At 46.6% G+C, this 15,000-nt stretch overlaps 1 protein-coding gene across 1 annotated transcript in view; it reads right to left on the bottom strand.

Annotated features, from left to right (window-relative positions):
• Positions 1–15,000, bottom strand: part of LOC134091754 (band 4.1-like protein 1) — a 92,245-nt gene that overhangs the window by 34,289 nt on the left and 42,956 nt on the right. The window contains exons 2-4 of the mRNA XM_062544396.1: positions 7,614–7,705; positions 6,957–7,118; positions 2,164–2,268 (exon numbers count right to left, since the gene is read on the bottom strand). Coding sequence (XP_062400380.1) covers positions 2,164–2,268; positions 6,957–7,118; positions 7,614–7,688 — 342 coding nt within the window. The 5' untranslated portion in view covers positions 7,689–7,705. The remainder of the gene's footprint in view (positions 1–2,163; positions 2,269–6,956; positions 7,119–7,613; positions 7,706–15,000) is intronic.

Below are 15,000 nucleotides of genomic sequence, written 5' to 3' on the forward strand. Positions count from 1 at the left end.
CTTATCTGCCCGGGTCTCGCTGGTTAGCGGCCAAGCCAAAGAGCGCTCAATTATCCCCGGGCCTGGGAGCTTTTGTTATTTCCCCTCTGCGTGTCGTCCTGACAGGACGGAGTACAGATTACTGCGCCACTATCTCCTGCAGTACAGTCATAGCTCACCGCGCAATAACAGGCACTTGGCGAGAAAAAAAAAAAAGTGTTTTCCCTGCAGACGGCGTGAGGATAATATCTTAGAGGAGAGGGGTGGAGAGGGGAGGGTGGGGTAGGGGAGGGTGGGGTGGGTTTGGGTGGAGAGAGTGGGAAGGGAGTGGGAGAAGTCTCCAGGATGACATTTCAATCTCGTCCGCTTGGCTTAAGGTCAGGGCGGTGCTTGGGCAGTGCTCTGGCCAGCTGATAAAACGGCTTGTTTTCCCAAAGGGAGAGGTCCTGCCGGCACACAGAGGTACTGGAGCTTGCCGAGATTAACGCGCCGACACAAAAGCCCCTCGCTCTGTCGTCTGCTGTGTCAGTAAAAGTTATGCCGGGCGGCACGTCCAAGGACAGTGGCCTGTATATAACATAAAAAACGCATCTGTTTTCATGTCTCACAACAGCCTCCCGTTTTGGCAAACTGTTACACACCCATAAACTCATAATTGCCCAGCTTTGCAGGAGTGTGTTGTCTCACGTTCGGCTTCTTCACAATCAGTTTACACCGGCAATCATCAAATCCTCGAGACTGCAGGCACACTAGGCCTACTCGCCTGAGACAATGCTGAGGCATTCAGGCCGCCTACTGAAGCCCACAACACGAGCCAACTTGCACTCACCCCATTCAGCATCAGGCTGAAAAACAAATCTTCGCCTCTGGTGTAATTATGCCAGGATTACCCTACTCCACTACAATTAGCCTGTCCGGTTCCGATTTAACACCAAACAAGGAACACAATGCACACAAAGGTCTTTTTGATGCGTGACACACTTACAAGCAGAGAGGAGAGGATTAGGAGGAACTGTGGGCCTTTTTTTCCAGACCCTTCATTACCGTAATGATGGCTTTAAACCCCCCCTCTGACATAAATGTCAGTCCCTGTTTAACGAATGCCCCCTATAGAACGGCATGTATAGAAAGGTCAAGGAAGCATTTCCCTGCTTATCAGGGCTTATTACCGGTAACCTATGAAGTACAAAAGACAATAAACCACAAAGATACTATCATCCACGATAATAATTCACATGTTAAGGGAAACCAGACAGGTGCAGATGTAATTGGTTAGCATGCTGTCTTCTGCAGCAGGAGTTATGTCATTGAACAGTTGAGTATTTTGTAATAACTCCTCCATGTTTCCTTTAAACTTGCCAGGGATGTGTGCCATTAGAAGAACAAATAGCCAACCATATGAAGTGACTATAAAATCCCCTCTTTCAGAAAAATACTAGATTTACACAATCATGCATGACTAACAAACAAATGTATTCATTCATCGGCATTCCCTCTCATTTGTGAAAAACACATCACTCTCCTAAGCCCAATCTGCAGAGGCACATTATACCGCGCGAGTACAAGTCCCCCTTCTCTCCGCAGACTGTGTGGGCCGGTGCGCCAGTGCATTAGCATGGTGCTTATGGAGCTGCTGCTGCCGCCGCTGTCTCTGTAGTATTCAAATGAACCCTTTCAATCAGGTTTCATCATCGCCGTGATGTAACTGGATTCACATTTCTCGTTTTTTTTTTTTTCTCTCCCCCCACCACCCTCCCACTTTCAGTACACATCAGAGCAGCGGATTTCAGGTGCCAGCAACAAAAGGTTGTAATTCAATCATAAACTGTTACATAATACTTTCATTCCACTTCATACTTCCTTTTGGTTGCAACTGCAAATGGATTTTTCCACACGCATCAATAACCATGCTATATTATTCCATGGGTTTAGACAGGGAGTAGTCAACGCACAGCTTGAACTGGTGTGCACATTTACACCAATGGTGCTGATACTGCTCTTAATAACAATGAATGTTGAACACTGACGCTAAACTGAATATGATGCCAGCAGTGACACTAATATACTGTTATATAGGTGGTATTGCCTACACTGCAGCACCATAAATAGTACGGTAACTGTAAAGCAAACAACACAAGAATAAATGTGGTTTTAAAACAAACCCATCACAACCCCATGTCTTACCTTTTGACTATCTGCGTCACTGAAGATGAGTCCGAAGTAGTCCTTCTCCAGGAGGTTCAGGTGCTCACACATCATGTTCACTAGAGCCTGTCCACGGCAGTTCTTCTACAGAAACACAAACACAAATACACAGCTATAACTATGCGCAGGTTGGCAACAGACTGTGCAGTCTATTGAATAATGGATAGGATTCGACCATTGGGGTTGCGACAGAGGATCCGTCCATCCAAGATGTGGCATACTGAATAGAATGGTACGCAGTGCACTGGTGTCCTTACAACGTGAAAAGACTGAGTATGAAAAAGTGTGGCCTGCATGGCATCAGCCTGGTCTAAATCACCATATATCGTATTTGGGGGGTGGGGGGGGGGGTGTTGTTGTTGTTGTCACTTGCATGCTTTTAAGATTGTTAAAGGTTGCATAAGGTTTCTGTGCAAGCTAATGCATAACGAAGTTAAAGTTGCTTAATGGGATGTTTTAAAAATGTTTTGCTAACGTTTTATGTACACGTTGCACTAAAGCATATGAAAATCGACTGCTCTCAAACCACTGCAAGCAAATGGTTAAGCAATTTGAAACAAGTCATTTATTATATCTGATGATGGCACAATACATTGTCTGATTAAGTCACTTCCTGCTTCTGTCATGATAAAATGTACAATTCAACATTATCTTTCCTGTAGGCACATAAAGATAAGACAAATCTAGCAAAGAAAGACCTTTCTCTCTCTCTTTTGCTATATCTTACACACTTACACTTACACTTACACTTACACACACACACACACACACACACACACACACACATACACACACACACACACACACACACACGCACACACACACTACTCTTTTTTTCTTTTCTCATCCTCTCTCCCTCCTCTCTCAAAAACACAACACGCACACATGCACACACACACACACAGAGGACCACGTTTCTGTTTGTGACAGCAAGAAATCTCCCATGGTGACTCCACAAGATGTCTCAATACAATAGTGCCAACACATTGCTAGTTCCTCCAGTGGGTCCCATATGACAAAGGAGGTCACCATCTATGAGAGGGACACAGGACGCCTGGGCACCCTCCACACCAGCTGGTCTCCTTGGTGACAGCGAGGCAGAGCAACCCGTTGCCCAGGCAACAACAGGGCGTTAGCTCTGTTTTACTTCCAATGTCTGTCTCTTCTCTCTTTTCCTCTCTCTCTCTCTCTCTCTCTGTCTCCCTCTATGTCTCTCTTTCTCTCTTTCTCGCTCACTGGGAGCCTGTCAGTGATGTTTCCGCCTTTTGATTACAGAAAAGACAGGAAAAAAGATGGGGGGGGGGGGGGGAAGAGACTCGTCTAATATAGAGCTTCTTGTGAGCAGCTGGAACTTTGGGAAAGTTTACACTTTTTACCGCGCCGCTTCAGAAGTAATTAGCTCCGCTGTCAGATCTCCGGATCTGAAGTAATTGGGCCCCTGGAGCGCGGCGCCGCATGTGGTCTCATCTGTGGTTCATCTCTCATTTAAACCCGTTCCCCGGCAGAACGCGGGGAACAATCGGCGCGCGCCAGCGCGCCAGCGCGCCACCGTTCCCCCGGGTTCCCTCGCGCCCCCTCGCGCCCTTCACCTGGCACCTGTGTAAGTGTGCTGCTCCGTCCCCGCGGAGCACATTGTTTACATGCGCGTCGTTGAAGCCAACGGAAAAAAAACAAAAAAAAGAAACGCGCTAAAATGACATGGCGGGCTTTTCCCTGCACCAGTATCCTACGCCACTCCGCTCCACTCCCCAGTAACTCCCAGCATCCCCCCCGGGGGACAGGGGAGGGCGAGGGACCAGCAGCCGTGTCAAGAGAGAGCCAATTAACCCCTGCTCCACTGCCTGCCTGCCTATTACCATTCCCCCTCCTTCCCCAGTGAAAGTTGACATAAAGTGCTGCCTGTTTTCTCTCTCTACTCCCCCTCCCGACTCCTCCTCCCCTTCATGTGGCCATTATGGGCTCTGAGAGGATGGGATGGGGGGGGGGGTGCATTACTGGGGAGACTGTAGAATCTAACCCTATAATTAACACTTAAACCATGGAGCGAAGGAGGCGCCCCAGAAAGATTAAGCAGGGGGAGCCTGCCAGAGCCTCAGTCGGTCTGCTTAGAGAGATTTAATAGTCAATATGTTATGTGTGTGACCAGACAACTAAAAGGTCTGCTTCTTCATTTGCATGTCAGGACGAGCCTGCCAAAGAAAAGCATGGATATGCAAACACGATGTCTTCTACATTAGACAAGGGTGCAAGAACTGACATACCATACATATGGTTGGGAAAGGCCTTTATCTCGCTTACAACCACTTGCATATGATTGATGCAATAATATGGTAATACAAAATAATGCTAAAATATGCAATTGAATTTTCAAACATTGTGTGTTGGCATGTGACGAACATATTTGTCCTACCATGTGACGAACATATTTGTCCTGGCAGTGCTACCTCTGACTGATCTTGCCCTCTTGTGCTCCTAGAGCATAATTGAATTTGTATCCAGGTCAATCAACAAACACAGTGGACAATAAAAGCCAAGACACAAACATATAATGAACGCAGAGATTACCGGGGCCTAAGACCCTGTAGCGGCGCTAAGCTATCCTGCCTAACATTCCATTCACACTGGCTAACAGCACGCCCATTCATTCTCGAGCATGTGTCCTTAGTGCAGCCAGTAGTAAACCGCTATTCTATTTTCCACTTGACTGAGCCCAGGTTGAGGCATGTAACAAGTACAGATTTCTCATCTCAGGGTCACACGCTTGGAAGAGGAGCATTTGACGGTGTCGAGAGAGGGAGGGAGAGAAAGAGAGAGGCAGAGGGAGGGAGAGAAAGAGGGAGTGCGTGTGTGTGACAGAGAGAGAGAGAGAGAGAGTGAGAGAGAGAGAGAGAGATTTTCTGATTCCTCAGGGCGAAATGCTTTTTCAATCTGGCCGTGCCATCTTCACAGAGCAGGGAGTTGAGAGAATGGGATGGAGAGTACCATAAGCTGAGAGAGGGATGCACACAGAGCAAATAACAGAGAGATAGAGAGTGAGAGACACAAGGGGAAAGGAGGGAAGGAGAGGAAGAAATTGAAGGGGTGAAAAAAGGAAGGTGAGGTAAGAGAGAGACACGAGAGAGGCAGGATGTCAACAGAGAGAGATGTAAAGTGTGCTGGAATGGGATGAGAGCAGGAATGTAAAAGAACGAAAGAAGAGAGAGAGAGAGGAGTGGTCGAGAGAGAGAGAGAGAGAGAGAGAGAGAGAGAGAGAGAGAGAGAGAGAGAGGGCCGAGTGAAAAAAGAGAATGCGCTCCAGTCATGCGGTGAGCGGCCACTGTGACACAGATGAGCCAGCGAGAGCCGTCTGATTCCATCGGTCACTCGGGCTACGCTAGGGAGGCTGCAGCCAAACCGCATCACTCCAGCTCACATCCAACCCCAGAAACAACCAGACGCTGTCACAGCCCATCACAGACACTTTGCAACCACACTAAAGCCAACCAAACCAAACTGGGTGTCACCAGCAGCAACTGTAATGGCAATCACCCACAAACAAACATTTTTTTACTGCTAGACCCGCTAGACAACATCATGATCATGACAGCCCACAACCTGGTGAGATTTCAAACACTGAATATCAGCTTACTCAAGGACGTGCTGAAATGTTGCTGATTATAACTAATGTGCTTTGGGAATTCAGTGTAACAGATTTAAAATGCGAGTTCTTTTGACAGTTGGCAGTTTTGTAAACGAGGAGGAATTACAAAGAAAATCATAGTGTAAGACAACAGAATTTGTGATTGTGACATCAACTGTAACAACAAACATACTTTAATTTAGACAAGTCTTCCCTGATGAAAATCAATAAAAACAAAATAACAGCCGGCTTGTTCTGTGAGGCAAATCCGGATACTGCTGCGATCTTGAAGTTCCTCTCATTCAATCAACTTGCTTGAGTTACCAATCAAGCGTACAGTAGGTGGTCACAACAGGTTCTGTGAGAAACCAACGCTTGGGCAGTAGACGCCAACACAAGCCTTTCCAGCCAGACAATCAGACTGCCAGTCTTCACCACTTGAATCAGGAGCCCGATTGGCCCAAGATACAAGCTACACCAATACTCAGAAAGGACATTCTATCAAGCTGTCGAGCAGATGTGACATTCCTTCATTGCTGTATCCCTTTCTGTGAAGATGTAAGGGGGCACGAGTTAAGGATCCTTAAAAATGTCTTCCTCCCCACTTTTAAGACTCGTCCAGTGTGCCTAGCGAGCGAACTGAACCGGTGACTCGGGGCTGCCAAGCGGTAAGCACACACACGGCGCACAGCACACAGCGAGCCCGCCCTGCACCAGCTGAGTTGTTTTGTTTCAATCAGCGTTATCAACCAGCTGCAGCCTCCCTCGTGCATTAAGGCATCAAAGACACGGCTGAGAAGGACTGCTGGCCTTCAACAGCCAATGGCCAGACCCGGGGAAACATGTTCATTTAGCGTCGAACAGGGGGAGGGGGGAGAGGGAGGGCGGAGAGCGGGGGGGGGGGGGGGGGGGGTGGCGTGCGTCAGGATAGGGTGCGACTCAGCAGGAGGCTGTTGATTTATATTATTGACAGACTGATTTAAAGGTCCCTGTGGTCTATAAAAGGGAAATGCTGTGCAAGATGAAAAAGATGGGGGTTGGTGTGCGGTGCGGTGTGGTGCGGTGCGGTGCGGTGCGGTGTGGTGTGGGGGGAGGTGGGGGGAGGTGTTGTAATGTTCAGCGATGTGAGAAGAGGAGGTCCAACGGCACTTACTTCAATGGCGCCTTCATACTCGGAGCTGTCCAACAGAGTCACCTTGAAGGGAGCCGTCTTGGACCGCTTGCTGGTTTTCTGCGGGGACTTGGCCATCTTGCCGGGAGTTGTCCTCTCGGAGGCATCGTCCCGGTGGTCATCGAGAAGTTTGCTGTCCTGGTCCTTTCATGACAGCAGGGAACAGCGAGGCAATATACAACAGAGTTATTATGCATTCAAATAACCACAGCTAATGCATTATTGCAGAAATAAACTCAGAGCAGTGGCTGGTGTCACAAGTTATATTATCTCACTCTTTCTGGTGGTGACAGTAAACTGCTAATGACAGGACATTACCATGGTACTCTTTCCAAATATTAGAATCACTGGGAAACAAATAAAATTAAGCCGTCATGCTTTTGTATCGCCATGTTCCTCATTTTGACACTAATGTGGTAATTGCTGCTCTATCCTTTAGCACTCTTCTGCAATATTAGCCCTGCAAGAGTTCTACTAAAACAAATGAAGCCTGTTATTCCTGCACCTGCTTCCTAATTCCAGACCCTAAAATGTTAATTGGAAGTCGTTACTTTTGTTGGATCGATCATCATCATTCCAAAGCACGTTTGCCAAACAAAGGATGAAACGAATTAGAGTAAAGTGGTCCCGCTGCCTGACCTGTTTGGCCATTTTGCCATCCGAAGCCGAGTCGTGCAGGCCCACCTCTGACTCCGGACGGGTCTCTGTCGTCATGGTAACTTCTCTTTATCCTGAAAAGAGAAAAAGAGAAAGTACAGTGTTAAGATTGGTTTTTTTTTGTTTTTTTTTGCTCCAGTCAGATAAGTAGGGATGCCACCGTAAAGAAGTGGGTTACCAGGACTCAGCAAGTCAGAGAGACGGAAACTGATGACAAAAAGCTCCTGGGCTTAACACACTGACCCAGAGACACACTTACTAAAACACACTCAGAGCTGAACCTGCAATCTACACGCACTTGCAAGAACAGCACCCTGACATCGCTTCGCCATCAGGCACCTTCTGTGATTTCTCTTTTAACTGCGTTTTCATGTATCATTTTCCCGCTGTCTAGGTGGTATTTCAAGCAGATGCTTTCAGTATTCATTTCTGCAGGGTGAAGGTGTTGAACTCTCACACTTGTAGTGAGCCACTAGTCTGAAGAGGTGTCAGTCTCTCCATTTAGCCATCACCATTCCAACAGCCCGGCTGCTCTTTCCATTTCAATTACAGCCTCGCACTTGCATCAAAATGCTATTTGCAATGTACTCATGGAGGACTGGATTGAAACAAGCAATACTATCTCAGTTCACTGTCAAGGAAAATACAGGATATCGCAATGTGATCATCTTCTCTCTCTCTCTCTCTCTCTAACAAATGCTATTTGAACCACAGGACGACATAAATACACCATCATATTTTCCTTCAAGATCCCAGAACTATCTACATTTCTATTTATATATAGAGATTTTCTTTAAAAAAAAAAAAAAAAAAAACATTGTTAGTAGTCAATTGTTGTAGCAAATACCCATCATGCATTGCATGGAATCCTATCAATTTACTTTGTACCTCAGTTACTAATTTATGAAATAGACATATTGCATATTTCTCATATGTACAACGGACTCTAGCCCTTGACCTGCCGTACATCTAAGTGCTTTCTAGAAGCAAGTTCATTGTATTAATCAGTACAAAAGGCATGTCATACACTATATCGGAGTGGATTTTAACCGGAGCCAAAGACCCTTGAACCATCACACGAAACTACAACTGTGGAGTCATGTCAAATCTCAGCCCTTGTAAAACCCTTCTCGGTCACAGCTTTCCATCTGATCTGCTGGGCTTTAGAGGGGATATGAGGGAGCGCACACAGGCAGGCAGTGCTAATGCACAGATGAATAATGCCCAGCCACTGCTAAGGCAAAGGCATTGACTTGATGTAAGGGCTCATTATTTCACAAGTCACTTAGATCCATCTCCACTCTGCACTCCAGCCGTGCTCATATACACAGAACACTCATGACAAGAGGAAGCCGTCTCCTGTTGCAATAACTAAGGAGCTGGGGGCCTGATGAGATTCAAGATGGCACCCCTGGTGGACTTTCGCCAGCACGGGCTTCTCCATAGGGGGATGTCAGTCACTTAAATTAAGAGCCTCCAGGCCTTTGAGTTGATGGTCGTGGTGCAATCCAATCCACTCATGCCCTACCAGCCCCTCCCTGACCTTCCTGGGTCCAGCTGGCCCAAAGGGCCAAATCACATCACACACACATCACTGCTGCAGCAGGTGGTGATTACTAAGGACAATGAGATAGGGAAGCAGGGCCAAGAGATTGTTGAGGTGTTGGCCCACCTCTCTGAGGATAAGGGAAGAGAGTAGGATATCTCTCTCTCTCTCTCTCTCTCTCTCTCTCTCAGCACACACAAAGGGTCTGGCTTGTCTCTATGGGTTAACATGGCCACCACTTGAATGGTACAGAATAAGAGGATCTTAGCACGGAAGCTCAAAGGATATGAAACGAGATGGAATGGCGCATAGATGCTTTAATGGTAGCAGAATGAAAGGATGTTGACATGTATGTCTGAATGGTACAGACGAAGAGTATTTCAACAACTAAATGATACATGAGAAGAGCATGTTCTCATAAATGCATTAATGGTATAGTATGTTAGTAGTAAGTATATTAGCATGTATTTTGAATGGTACACAAAAAAAAGATAAAAACATGAATGCTTGAATGTTATAATGGTACATGATGGACCACTGGTTATTGGAGTCACCATCCTATTGCCCCATCACCATCAATTATTAGAGAACAACCTGAGAGATCACCCTAAAAACAAAACATGTAAAGATTTCTTATGCAGCATCTCAGCCATATTTCAATAGACAAAGAATTCCAATAGAAGAATGTCACTCAGAATAATGTATTTTCCCCTCCTCAGAGATCCTGACTAGGGTTGTCAACCTTCACCACCCCTAGAGTCCAGAATTTCTGACTGAGCCAGAAAGCAGTTACTGTCATGGTTTAATATAAAAACGCCTTCAAAATGTGCCAGTGGACAGGTTACTCTGCTAGTGCTAGGAAGATTACCATTCTTACAAGTCTAAACTGAGCCATCATAGCATTGCCTGTAAATATTTCACTTCCCTTCTGTTTGTCACTGAAAGCAGGGCAAGAGGCATTTACAGTAAAATCCCTTTGCTATCCTTTGGTAAGTCAACATATAGCACCAATTTTAAGCTAATGCACTGAAGTAAATCACAACCATGGGGGCATAATGTAGTGCAGGCTAGAAATCTAATATGTTAACATGCAATTATAATTTTCATGATTTACTGCCCAAATGTCACACTTTTAAGATGGGATGAATTTAAAAATAGAATGAAAGCTGACTAATATCCATCAATGTAAATAGTCTATCTTCTTCCCATCTTTCTTAAAAACTTGAACCAATTCGCTGATTATTGTGCCAGTGGTGTGTGTTTGGGAGAGAGCTCACTTGTTTTCCATTTTCCAATGGCTCTGAATAAGCCAGAGGAAAAGCTTTCTTGCCTCAAGTTGTGCTTTGATGAGGCCGTAGCAGCAGACAAAAAGGACCAGCTCCTTTCTGATTGGTTAGTCAAGTCACCCTATTTGGATTGATTGGATTGGACTCATTTGTCTGGAGCTCAGCTCCACAGAGCTTTTCACCACACCTCCCATAAACGAACCGACACTTCAGCACTGTCCACCGTGACAGAGCCGCCAATGGTGAAGCTAACGGTCCTCACAGCACATTAAGTGGTGCCAATTAGAGGCGTCAGATCAGTTCTCACCAGCTTACTATCCTTCTGAGAGGATGGGAATAATAATGGATCAGAACAGATGGCTATCTACAGTATCTCTCCCTAACACATTCAACATTTACAATCTCTTTCTCTCCATATTCAAAGTACAAAGTACAGTTTAAAGTTTTAAAAGAAGCGCTATAGAGAACAAAAAATGGTTCTACTGCATGCTTCATATAGGGCACCCAAGAATGGTTCTTCAAACCATTATGAAGAGTTCATCAAAGGAACCCCTAAGGGTTTTCCCCAAGATCCCTTTTTTTAAGAGTGCAGTTCTATTTCAAAAATGCTTTACATTGTGATTGCACCACATATCATACATTTTAAATTATGCTTAAAAATTCCACAACATGCATATTTCTTGAGCTATTTTTTCATCTTGCATTCCCTGTGTCTTCTATTTTTGTCACTGTCTTCTCTTCTCCCATCTCATCTCCTCTCTCTCCTTCTTCCTCAAAATCTCTCTCTCTCTCTCTCGCTCCACCTCCATCTCTGTCCCCCTCTTTATTCTCCCACAGCTGTCTGTGCCAGCTGAGCTCGGGCAGAGCCCAGAGGTGCCCAATCAATTTTCCATCAGCGCCAGAAGAAGCGGGCAAAATTACAGTGTGGGGGTGAATTGTGTCACTCTCTCCCTCCCTCCCTCCCTCCCTCCCTCCCCCTCTCTTTCTCTCCTCTCTCTCTCTCCTCTCTCTCTCTCTCTGTCTCTGCACAGCGGGCACTGACACTTCCTCCGGCGAGAGGGGTGGGGTGGCACAGGGGACAGACTGTGCCAGGGCAAATGAGATGCTAAGTAAACAGCCATGTGTCTTGGCTTATCACTGAAACACCTCTCACACTCACCATGCCCTCTCCAGGCCTCTGCCCTCTACCCATGATGCCTCAGTGAGGATGCTTCACCATCGTTAAGAGAAATAGGCAGATGGGGGGGGGGCACAGCCTATTTTGAGGAGGAAGAGGGAGAGAGAACATTCAGAGTTGGCCTTCAGAGCAATTGCTATGCTTTGAGCGTATACTGCTGTGTTACTAAATTACAGCTGCACTGGTGCTCTACGTGCAAACTTTACAAATTCAACCCTATGTGCTTTAGGGCAGGGTGGTTTAATTATTCTTGCCAAAGAGGGCAGCTTTTCTTTAACGTTTGTACGTGAACAGGGGAGGCACGACGTGGATGAGCGCCATTATTGTCTCTGCCCACATTTCACAGGCCTGCACACGCAAACACACACAAGCTAACAGTCTTTCTCTTACACACACACACACACACACACACACACACACACACACACACACACAAACACACACACACACACACACACACACACACACACACACACACACACACACACACACACACAAACACACTCTGGAACAAAAGAGGGGTGTTGTTAGCGGTTACACACAGTTTCCCTCTTGTCCACCTGCATATGTGATTTATAGTGCTATTTCAGAGCCTGGATCTGCAGCATAACCAAAAAGAATCTCATCTTGCACAGACACATAGCCTCACACTGCGCGGCGTGCTCTCAAGGTCTGCATGGAGTCCCTTGTCAAGGGATCTGTAATGGATTCAGATTAATTGCCAAATTAGCCGCTGCTGTTGTCAGAGAAGGGAGAGAGGAGAGGAAGAGGGCAGAGAAGAGAGGAGAGAATTCATACCCATTCATTTCCTGTCACACGCCATTACCCTTTACAGCTGTGTCCCTGGACCGCATGGAAGAGAGAGAGCAAGAGAGAGAGAGAGAGAGAGGAAGGCAGGGAGAGAGAGAGAGGGAGAGAGAGAGAGAGTGGAGAAGGCACGAGAGGTCAAACTGCAGAATTACAGCCTGCCTTGAGAAAGCAATACTATCCCAGGCATGTCCTCCAACATGTACAGTACAGTACAACAGAGCCTGAGAGCGGAGGACATGATTACAGTGCACCAGTGGTTTACTGCACCTTGAATAGAGAATATTTCTTGTCCATGCATTTCTAGTTTATTTCACTCTCATACCCGTTTCCCTCCACGCTCTATCCCTCTTTCTCTCTATCTCTCTTTCTTTCTGTCTCTCTATCCTCCTCGCCCTCTCACTCTGTGCGGCTCTTTCGGTGCCACAGGAAAGGGGGGCGGGATCTAAGCACAGAGAATCAGTTGCCATGGAAACAGAACAGAACATTTCCCCCCTCTTCCAAACCTTCCAGAGTGAGTGAGAGGGAATGAGAGAGGGAGAAAGAAATCAAAATTAGAGAAAGAGAAGAGGGAGAGAGACAGAGTGGACCAAAAGAGGATTGAAGAGAGGAGAGAGAAAGAGAGATGACAAGGAGGGAGAAAGGAGAGGAGAACACAGAGAGAAAATGCAGAACATGGAGTCAGCCATTGGAAATAAAGGACCGCATGTTAAATTGATGTATTCCAAGTGTGGGCTCTTATCTGGCCCAGATCTGGCTGAGATCTGGCGGAGGTCTGGTGCATGTGTGCCAGGTCAGGGCCAAACCTGCTCCACACTCAGCTGCTAATTTGGGTTGTGAAAAGCAGACTGTGGAGCATATGGACCACACACACACACACACATACACACATTCTCTGTCTCTCTCTCTCCGTCTCTGTCTCTCTCTCTCTCGAACACACACACACACGCACACACACACACACACACACACACACACACACACACACACACAATGCTTGATCCACACAGCCTGTGGCAAATGGTGTATACACTTAGATTAGAGCTCTCTATCTCAATCTCTCTACGGTGCCATCTTTATCCCCTCTGAAGCACTCACTACTCCATCTCTCTCTCTGTCTCTCTCTCCCTCTCTATCAATCTATCTCTCTCAGTATGGTTCCTTATAGTTCCCTCAAAACACTCTTCCAATCTCACTGCTCTCCTTCCACTTTTCTCTCTCCAAGCCTTTATTAGTTTGCCGCCACTCTCCTTGTCTGTATCACATATTTCCCTCACTATTTCTTTCTTGTTATTCGTTTCCTTTCATCCTTCTCTTCTCACTCTCCATTCTCGACTCTATCTGCCATTAAACATCCCCCTCTATTTTTGGCTCTCTCTCTCATTCCCTCACTCTCTCGCTCTCTCTCTCTCTCTCTCTCTCTCTCTCTCTCTCGTTTTCTCTCATTCTCTCTCGCTCATTCCCTTGCTCTCTCTTTCTCTCGTCTCTCTCTCTCTCTCGTCTCTCTCATTCTCTTCTGTCTCTCTCTCATTTTTTCTCTCTCCTCTCTCTATCATTCTCTTGCTCTCTCTCTTTCTCATTCTCTTTCTCTGTCTCTCTCTCTCATTCTCTCGGCCCCTCTCTTTCCCTTCATCAGACCCAGCTCTCTTCACCTGCTCCATCTCCTTTCATCTCCGTCCTCGCTGTCGGGTCGTTGGCCGTGCCAGAGCCCAGACATCTGCACCAGGGGGAGGCCTAGATCCACACACCTGCGTCCAACACACACACACACACACACACACACACACACACACACACACACACACACACACACACACACACACACACACACACACACACACACACACACACACACACACACACACACACACCTACACCTACACCTACACTCACACACACACACACACACACACACACACACACACACACACCTACACCTACACTCACACACACACACACACACACACGCACGCGCACACACACACACACACCTACACACACACACACACACACACACACACACACACACACCCTGCAGCCGCCTCCACCAAATCCCATCACCAAATCCATCCGGCACAGCAGCCGCCACTAAATGTCCCCCCCCAGCCTAATTCTGTGCTACAAAGTGCCGGCGATCTGAACGTGGCCAATGCCAATGCAGCCGCTGCCTCCTGGCCAGTATCTAAATGTGCTACTATTATCCACCTTTTTTTGACACAAATAACTTGGAGCCACGCCTTTTACCGAGCATTGCAAAAGTGTTTCTCCTCACACAGCCTGACTTGTGATGGGTGGCTGCTGGCTGACTTTTTAAAATGGCAAGTCATGGGGTGTGTGGGCTACACCAGTGGAATTCTGATGTGCAGATGCAAAGGAGGCTTCCTGGCTTGTTCACGCTGCAGACATTTACCACCTGAGGCTTTAGATCGTGAATCGATACACCGTGAACACCGTCAATTCAGATTACTTTGTGCCTTTGTAACAGATTCATGGACGACGTCTAGCTTTTGCAGATTTGTTTATGTCTAGCTCTTACACTCAAGACCAGATGTT

This window comes from Sardina pilchardus, chromosome 9 (assembly GCF_963854185.1).
Source record: "Sardina pilchardus chromosome 9, fSarPil1.1, whole genome shotgun sequence".
NCBI lineage: Eukaryota > Metazoa > Chordata > Actinopteri > Clupeiformes > Clupeidae > Sardina > Sardina pilchardus.